Source organism: Montipora capricornis, chromosome 3 (genome assembly GCF_036669925.1).
Source record: "Montipora capricornis isolate CH-2021 chromosome 3, ASM3666992v2, whole genome shotgun sequence".
NCBI classification, from domain to species: domain Eukaryota; kingdom Metazoa; phylum Cnidaria; class Anthozoa; order Scleractinia; family Acroporidae; genus Montipora; species Montipora capricornis.
The window spans coordinates 54,906,129-54,916,128 of record NC_090885.1 but is presented as its reverse complement, the minus strand read 5'-3'; the positions used below and the strand labels follow the sequence as shown (position 1 = coordinate 54,916,128).

At 39.4% G+C, this 10,000-nt stretch overlaps 2 protein-coding genes across 2 annotated transcripts; both read left to right on the top strand.

The window, feature by feature from the left end:
- The first annotated feature begins 490 nt into the window (after nucleotides 1–490).
- Nucleotides 491–1,423, top strand: LOC138040592 (uncharacterized). Its single transcript, XM_068886289.1, has one exon. It carries the CDS (start codon nucleotides 491–493, stop codon nucleotides 1,421–1,423), a length of 933 nt encoding a protein of 310 aa, XP_068742390.1.
- A 521-nt stretch (nucleotides 1,424–1,944) lies between these two features.
- Nucleotides 1,945–2,430, top strand: LOC138040591 (uncharacterized). Its single transcript, XM_068886287.1, has one exon. It carries the CDS (start codon nucleotides 1,945–1,947, stop codon nucleotides 2,428–2,430), a length of 486 nt encoding a protein of 161 aa, XP_068742388.1.
- The last annotated feature ends 7,570 nt before the right edge of the window (nucleotides 2,431–10,000 follow it).

Sequence of the window (10,000 nt, the reverse complement as noted above, 5' to 3'; positions counted from 1 at the left end):
AATGCCATCTTTGGTAACCTGGAAAACTGGGCCTTTCAGTTATGTAGTTTGAATGCAAGATCTTTAAGGGAACAAATCATCGGATTTTGTGGACCTGGTGTGTGATCTGAGGGCTGAGTTGTTTACGATATGCGAGTCCTGGCTCAATGATCTTGATTCTGCGATTTTAAGTGAGCTCACTCTACCCAGTTATGCTAAGCTTTACCACTGCCCGCGTGCAGATCGTAGGGGTGGCGGGACTGCGCTATTATATCAGGACAGTCTTGATGCAAACAAAGTGTTTTCAGCCGAGCGATCTTCGTTTGAAGTGTCGGAATGGCTTGTGGAGTTCGGAACTGTTCGTCTGCGAGTTGTCATCGTGTATAGACCAACATACTCTGCGGATCATCCCGTGACTACGAGTGTTTTCTTTTATGAATTCTCGGACTATCTCGAGTTATTAGTTATGTGTAATGAGTTACTGTTAATACGTGACGACTTTAATATTCACATGGACGTTCCGTCAGATGCTGACACCATCCGGCTCAAGGACCTGTTGAACTCTATGGGTCTGGTCCAGCATGTTAAACGACCCACTCACATACATGGCCACACCTTGGACTTCATTATCACACGGCAGGCCGATGATATTGTGGATGGTGAACCCCTTCCGGAGAGATATTTCACTGACCATGCTACCGTGATATGTAAGCTGAGCGTGATGAGGCCTGCGCCAAGAATTAAGCATGCTGAATACAGGAAACTCAAATCAATTGACATAACCAAGTTGAGAAAAGCTAGTCGTAACTCCCAGCTACATCAAGACCCGCCTGATGATTTGAACATGCTGCTCGACTGTTATAATACGACTTTTAAATCGCTATTAGACGAACACGCGCCGGTTTGTTCTCGTTATGTCATCACTCGATCCAGGCCCCCATTGTTTAATGATAACATAATTCAGGCCCGAAGGGACATGAGGAATGCCGAGAGAAGATGGAGGAAAACTAGACTCCCATCAGATCTAGTAGTATTCAAAGTTAAGCGGAATTATGTTGTACATCTGATGAACGAAGCTAGGTGTACTCATTACAGGCCATTTATTGACAAGAACAGTTCGGACCAATCAAAGCTGTTCCGGGCTAGTAAGAGTCTATTAAATCTGCAAGAGGACAAGTCTCTTCCACCTCATACTAACGCCTCTGTTCTCGCAAATGAGATGGGTGAATACTTCATCCATAAAGTAGTTGCTATAAGATCAAAGTTAGCCGGTGACGCGGTCCCTCACGCGGTTTCTACTGAGTGTGCGCCTCACGGTTCATCGAGTACTGATGACGTTGTCACGCTATCAGAGTTTCAATCTCTCTCTGAGGAGGCCGTAAGGAAGATGGCTGTGGCTTCCATGGACGCATGTGCTCTGGACCCTTTCCCGTCATCCATCTAGTTGCTTTGTACTGAGGAGCTACTTCCAGTGATTACTAGGACGTTGAACATATCATTAGAGCATGGTTACTTCGCTGACGAATGGAAAAAGGCATTAGTACATCCTCTGCTCAAAAATCTGGTCTTCAATTGATAAACAAGAACTTTCGGCCTGTGAGTAACTTACAGTTCACGTCCAAACTTTCAGAGAAGGCGGTCGCTGTACAATTACAGGAGCACACGCGAGTCGATGGTTTGTTTCCAGAATTTCAAAGTGCTTACCGCCAAGATCATAGCACTGAAACCGCACTACTTAAGGTGAAGAACGATCTCCTAATGGCGATGGATAAAGGTCAAGTTACGTTGTTGGTGCTTCTCGACTTAATCTCTGCATTTGACACTGTCGAACATGAAATCCTTGTAGATCGATTGAGGTCAACAGTTGGGTTGCTCGGGAAAGAACTTCCATGGTTGGAGAGTTACTTTGAGGGCAGGTCGCAGAAGGTGTAGATTAACGGGACTCTCTCAAAGCCATTTGATTTGATGTGTGGAGTCCCCCAAGGGACATGCCTGGGCCCGCTTTTCTTTACCATCTATGTGAGTAAGCTTTTTCAGATATTAAAACACCATCTGCCCTCCGTTCACACATATGCGGACGACACACAGTTGTATTTGTCATTTAAGCAATCAGACACTTTCAGTGAAGTCGAAGCTGTATCTGCCATGCAGAAGTGCATCTGTGATGTCCGAGCATGGATGAGAGAGGATCATCTTATGCTCAATGATGACAAGACTGAGTTCCTGATTATAGGTACTGGCCAGCAGCTCTCGGAAGTTTCAATCCAAAGCATCAAGGTTGGACAAGCTGAAGTCTCTTCTGTAGTCTCTGAGCGCAATCTAGGCACATGCTTTGATACGCATCTAGATATGGGAACTCATATTACAAAGACATGTAGCAGCGCTTTCTATTACTTGTACAAATGCGTCGTATTAGAAAATATCTATCCAGAGAATCAACTGAAAAACTAGTACATGCTTTTATTAGTAGTAGATTGCACTACTGTAATAGCCTTTTATATGGAATTCCGGAGTATCAAACTAGGAAACTGCAACGTGTTATGAATGCAAGTGCAAGACTTATTTATCGCACGCCCAAGTTCTGTCACATAACACTTCTGCTCGCAGAATTCTTTGCTTACCAATGCGCGCCAGAGTACATTATAAGATACTTCTGATAACTTATAAAATTTTGCACGGTCATGCGCCTAAGTACCTTTCAGACCTAATTAGCATTCAACAGCCTTCGTGTTATAGCTTAAGACGTAATGACAATGATCTCTTGCTTAAAAGACCAATTGCGAAATCAAAGAAAACAATGGGTGACAGAGCATTTCAGATAGCTGCTCCCCTTTTATGGAACAAGTTACCTAGGTCTGCACGGGAGCAAGGAACTTAGAATCTTTTAAGACTATAATTAAAACATTTTTATGCAAGGAATCATTTTAGTTATCTTAGTAATTTTCTTTTATCCATTAGTCTTTTATAAGTTCTTTCTACAGTTGTTATTCTACGTAGATTTTTAATGTAAATAGTTTGTAAGCTTTATTGAAAGACTTGTAAGATTTATAATACAAGTGTAAGTTTAGTTATTAAGTTATACACTATTGTGATGCGCTTTTGAATATTGTATAGAAAAGGCGCAATATAAGTAATAAATTATTATTATTATTATTATTATTATTATTATTGTTAAAAAATTCTATGAAGCGGATTCAGAGCCACCCTAAATTACTGAAAAATTATGGCAGGTATGAATCCACTCCACAGAACTTTTTTCAACTTTGCAGAGAGTTTCATCTTGGCCTACTGATTACTTTTGAGCAATAAAAAATGTCACCGTAGTTAATGCATGGAGGTGGTTATGAAACTCGACAAGTTCCTTTGTTTCATGTTTTAGTCCGTATTTTTAGCCTTGACCCTGTACAAAACACACCTTTTTTCGAGAACATAACCAATCAAATTTTTCGATTAAATTATACGCAACTAATTTGCAAACCCGTGCGGAGCAAAAACAAAAGATTGCGCAGGGTCTCGGTCAGTTCAACATCGATTGATTGAGAAACATTATTATTATTTATTTATTTATTTTTAATTTTAAACGTATCTTTATTATTGTTGGCGACAACATTGTTCTTGCTTTTGAAGGTTTTAAGGTTTCATAACCAGTCCCTCGATTAACTATGGGGTCAAGAAGTTCGTTTTTCAGATATGAGCAACTAAAGCCAAAATATAAGGTGTTTTTGCAAGGCTTTCCTGTTACCATGGTAACTTTTTACGTCATAAAAATGACTGAATTCTTTTTCAGCAATAATTGGTGTTTGATATGATACCATAACATTGCTGTTACGTGATTAAGTGTTGTAGTGTCATTCCTTCTAATGACAAGGTCTCTTGAAAGTGTTGAAACTCGTTTGAGCCACCATAGGACTACGACGAAACATTAATGGACCCAGGCCATTTTATGTAAAACTGTTTGGCTTGAAAAGCATTGTTCTAAAACGAATTCCAATCAACTTCTATGGGATATCATCAACTTAAAGGACTGATTTTTCAATTTCTCTGATAAAATTCTCTCTCTCCACTGCTTTATGCCTAACGTTTTTCAAAGCAGTAGGAGTAGAAATTTCATGCTATGACAATGACATTGTCCATCGAGTTCCCAAACGAAATGCAATTCCTGGTCCATGCAAGACCAATAGTTTGCAAATTTACAAGAAGGATTATCAGAGAACGAGTCATGAACAATCGGAATGATGCTTGCAAAGTCATAGCAACTTCTGTTGGTATTCCAGCCGACTGCTCTTGTGAAGACGCGAGGTTATTTGACCATCTCACTCCCCAAAACCGACATTTTCCCGTAGATGCTAAGAAATTTCAAAATCGGAATGGCTACAAATTTTGCTGGACAAAGAATTGTGTCGTTTATCTACGTCAAACCGAAGTCTCGTGCCGATTTAGAGAACGTTGCGGAACGGCAAGGCCTTCCTTTGAGCTCAGTAACCTCTATTATCGTGTTTAGCTTACATGTTTTCTTCTTTTTATAATGTCTAGTGACTCGAATTTATTGTCTGTCCTTCCCGTTTGTTAACGACTCTGCGCACACTTTGATATCCTACTATTTTACTTGACGATTCACTGAAGGGAAAAACGGAGCAAACACATGACATTACAAGGAAAGGTATTAATAGAAAACCAAAGGAAAACGAATTCAGAAAAAACTAGACACTTACAAGATCTGTGTGGCTCTCCGGATTTTCATACAACATGCACAAACGTATATGCGAAACTAAACAATACCAGTGAAACTGACACAAAGAACAATACCAGCCTTACAAGGGTGTTAACGAGGTAGTGCACAGGCTCCCCAAGCTGAAAATACGTGGTGTATGCGACAGCTTGTGTATATAGAGAATTGTATGGGAAAATCACCGATCGTAAAAAAATTGTGTAAATAACAATCTCATTTGAAAGAAATCGTTTTCTCCTCAACAGGAAAAGTCCCGAATCGCAATAAAAACAACAGTTCCATAAAGCCCAATAAATTTCACTCCAAATACGTGTGTTTCGGCGGCCGAAAGACTCGTGAAGAACGAAAACTTTGCCTTAAAATTCACCTCTTCGGCTTTCCTCAGAGGCTTGTGACCGGGCAGTCAACAACGGCCGCTCGCAAGCTGGTTTCACCCTCAACTCTGATTGGAGGGTCGTGTTGCCATCGCGCGGTCAAATTCAAATGGACCAATCAGAATTGAAGGTGAAACCACTTTGCGAGAGCCTTGCGAGAGCCCTTGCGAGCGGCCGTTGTTGACTGCCCGGTCACAAGCCTCTGAGGAAAGCCGAAGAGGTGAATTTTAAGGCAAAGTTTTCGTTCTTCACGAGTCTTTCGGCAGCCGAAACACACGTATTTGGAGTGAAATTTATTGGGGGCTTTATGGAACTGTTGTTTTTATTGCGATTCGGGACTTTTCCTGTTGAGGAGAAAACGATTTGTGGAGTGAGGTATGGCCAGCGATGGATGGAGTGGTCGGCCTTCCTATTCTTTTAGTAACGGTTTCCGGATAACTTCACTAAACGGCGTCAGAATGGCTCTAAATTAAACTCGGCACAAGAGACAAGTTCGTCACAAATTTGAGGTAGGAAAACTTTATTTGAAATGAGATAGTTATTTACACAACTTTTTTACGATTGGTGATTTTCCCATACAATTCTCTATATACACAAGCTGTCGCATACACCACGTATTTTCAGCTTGGGGAGCCTGTGGGTAGTGTGACAAAGGTAGACAAAAAACAAGCGAGGCTTAATTCGTTCTAAGAAAACTATAGTAGGACAAACCAATAAAGGACAAAACAAATGAACTCTAATTACACGGAAAAAAATACTGGTATTCGTGGCTACACCGTTAATCACTTGGATGATAGCTTGTTTAATTTAGTACTTTACAAAATGTCCCATGGTCCTGTACATTATGACGGAGATCGTCTCAAATAATTATTATTTAATCCTATTGATCGGCCTGAGCTTGGGAATATGCTTTCCAGTTATCTCGATCCCGACTCAAATTTTGAATCTCGCTTTCTTTGCGGTAAATATGTCGTTGAAGGAGAACTTAACGATCAAAGTAGTATTGCAAATAACGGGGGTGTACTCACCATTATGCACATAATACTCGTAGTTTGCAATTGCTTAAAAATCTCGATTAACTTAAATTGATTATGATGAATATGCAAACACCACCGTCCGTTATGGGTGTAACGGAAACTTGGCTAAATGATGCTACTTCAGAGTTAGTAAATATTATTGGGCACAATTTTATGTCAAACCATCGGATATGTAAATCAGGTGGAGGAGTCGGTATTTATGGACCACCCCTGTGGACCCGGTCCATGGACCCCTTCACGGAGCCGTTTCATTAACTATCCCTGTGGACCACCCCTCGTCTTATGTCCAGGTTTGACTCTAATTAGATGCACGCCTAATTTGATATCCAACAAGAAGTGTCCCTTTAAGTCTAGGCATTTGCTACTTATTTTCAAGAATAAGGTAAGGGTAAAAGTTGCGTTATTTTTAGCTTTGGGTAAATGCAGCAGTTAATCTTTACTTAAAGAGCAGCATTTGGGGGACACTTTGTGACGTAAATTGTCTGTATTCTGAGACATGAGTGATGTTGAAGTTGGCGAGAAGAGCAAGGGGACACTTCGTGACGCTTATTGAAATCTGCGTGCATATAATTAGGGTCAAACCTGGACATATCCTTTCGTTTTGTAAATTCAATACGAGTTGTCCGAAGAAAAAGATCAAGATTTTGAAATCTGTGAAATTAAAGTAACAGGAAGTGTTAGTCACTGCAACTGATGTAAAATGTAATTTTATCTAACAAATAAATGCAAATCAGGGGAAAATGCTAAATTTTGTGACCAAGCTCCTAGAGGGGGAACTGGAAACTAGACAAGTACGACCCCACCTTAAAATTTCAGGATTTCCTTAGCAAGAAAAAATAATCATGTATAGAAATAAATAGTTAGACACATTTTTCACGAACGGCAAAAACGTCGATTTTTGTCTACTTTGATAATAACTGAAAAACTATATGATAGATCTTTTTCAAAAAATTTTGACGGCTTCGTCCTCATATTCTTTACTAATTCCCAAAATTTCAACCCCGGTCGTACAGCTAGGTTTTTGAGAAAAAGGCCTTTGAAATGTATAGTTTCCAGTCCCCCCTCCAGGAGCTCGTTCACTATATTTAGCGATTGGTAAATGCACTTGTTATTTCTCATCTAGACTATTGTAACAGTCTCCTATATGGTCTGCCCTCCTACGAACTTGCTAAGCTACAAAGAGTTCAGAATACTGCGGCTAGGCTGATTGTGGGAGCTCGTCGATCTGACCATATGACCCCTATTTTGAGGGATCTCCACTGGTTGCCTATACCTGCCAGACTGGAATTTAAGATCCTGCTTTTTACGTTTAAGTGTCTCCACATTCAAGGTCCATCTTACCTCCGCGAGCTACTCAAGTTTCGGAATCCTTCACGGACACTTCGCTCCTCCATGCAATCCTTACTTCAGAACTCGTACCGCCCTAATACCTTCTACTATGGTGAGAGGGCGTTTGCCTTCGCTGCTCCTAAACTGTGGAACTCTATACCTGAGCATATTAAGTCAGCCTCGTCTCTGTCAACTTTTAAAACGGCACTTAAAACTTACCTTTTTCGTCGCCACCTCCTTGATGGCCAATGATACCTTTTTAGCTTAAGTGTTTTAATTTTTAATTAGTGTGGTTATTACTAATTTGCTATTGTTATTATTGTAATTATTTATTGTAAGCGCATTGAGATTTTTAAATGCGCACCAAGAACGTTTCTATTATTATTATTATTATTATTATTATTATTATTATTATTATTATTATTATTATTATTATCATTATCATTATCATGATCATGATCATGATCATGATCATTATCATTATTATTATTATTATTATTATTATTATTATTATTATTATTATTATAGCAGTGCAAACGTATGTATGCTAAACGATAGCTAAAGCACAGTAGGGCGCTTGCGTAACCTAAAGGCCAACGAGAAATAAGAAAATTAAAAGAAAAACTTATTATAGAAACTAATACATTAAAATGTCTTCTAAGTAGACCTTGAAGGAAGAAAAAAAATTCAAATCTCCTTCTCTGAGATATCACATTAAAATACTTAAAAGATGCTCTACTAGTGTCTTATCTTATGTCATTATCTTGAAGTGGCGGGCAATGTGTAAACTTGAAGTTAACACGGACTTCTGCATCTTTATCAAGACTTCTTTACTCTTCCTTCCCACTAAAACCCTAACAGTTATTATCTTGTTTTCGCACATTGGACTTCCAATGGAACTTCCGTACAACAGGAAGCTTGGTGACAACAAGTCTCCTCAAACTTCTAGGACCTTCCTAAGAATCCTTGCCGTGTTCAGAATAACACTTTTCTGAAGCTCGTCTATCTTGGTCTCTATACCAATATTCTCTAGTCTCTTCTTTAGATCTTTTGGAACTGTTCCAAATGTTCCGATTACAATAGGAATTACCATTGTTTTCATTTTCCATAACTTCTTCAATTCTCTGGCTAGATCCTGGTATTTCACTACCTTCTCGACTTCTTTCTCCTCAATACGGCTATCATATGGTATTGCAAAATCTATTATTTTGCATCATTTATTTCCCTTTTCAACAACAATCATGTCCGGTCTTCTTGCCTCTATCACGTGATCAGTCTGTATCGTAAAATCCCATAATATTTTACATCCCTCATTCTCTAGTACTGGCTCAGGTACATGTTCATACCACTTTTCATTGACAATGAAACCTTCCTCTTTACAAACTTCCCAATGGATCTTCTTACCCATCCAGTCATGTCTCCTTTTATATTCCTTTTGTGCTAATTTAGGGCATTCACTCACAATATGATTTATTCTTTCATCCACCTTTCTACACATTCGACATTTACTGTCCTCTTGAGTTTGATATATTCTAGCTTTCATCAGATTCGTTGCAAGCGCCTGTTCTTGTGCTACCATAATAAGACTCTCAGTCTCCCTTTTTAGACTTCCTTTCTTTAACCAAAACCAGGATTCATTCCCTAATATTTCTTCCGTCTGTCGTACAAATTGTCCGTGCATAACCTTTTCCCTCTACTGTTCCTTTCTTTCATTTTTCTTACGTATCTTATACTCCACCTCTGTTTCATTATTATGACTACCGCTGATCTTCCTAGCGGCCTTTATCAGTCTTTCATCACTATCATTGATATATCTCTCCAACCCCAAGGTAGCAGATTCTACACAGTCTTCAACACTAATCAGACCTCGTCCACCTTCTTTTCTCGGTATGTAGATACGATCGACATTACTCTTTGGATGGAGACCATAATGCATGGTAAGTAATTTTCTGGTCTTTCTATCTAGATCTTGTAACTCTGACTTTCTCCAGTCCAGGAATGCAGCAGAATATCTCAGGAGAGGAATAGGCCACGTGTTAATAGCTTTGACAAGGTTACCCCCATTAAGTTTCGTTTCTAAAATCTTCCGTACCCTCCTTTTATATTCTTCGGTTACTGTTTCTTTCATCTCCTCAAACTTAATCCTGTCAGCTTCTAATATGCCCAAATAATTGTAACTATCACCGTCTTTCAGTCCTTGTATGGTTTTGTAGTCCGGTAATTTTATACCTTCTGATTTAACAACTTTTCCTCTCTTCATTACTAATTCAGCACACTTTTCTATTCCAAATTCCATCCCTATATCTTCGCTGAACACCCGCACCGTTTGGATTAGGGAGTCCACCCCTTTTTCATTCATGGCGTAGAGCTTTAAATCGTCCATAAAAAGGAGATGGTTGATTCTCTCTCCATCATCAGAGAATTTGTATGTTGGCTCGGCTTTTCTTAAGATGTGAGTCAACGGTATTAGTGCTATCACGAATAATAATGGTGACAGGGAATCCCCTTGGAAAATTCCTCTATTGATTGAAACTTCCCCAAGTGATGCCGAT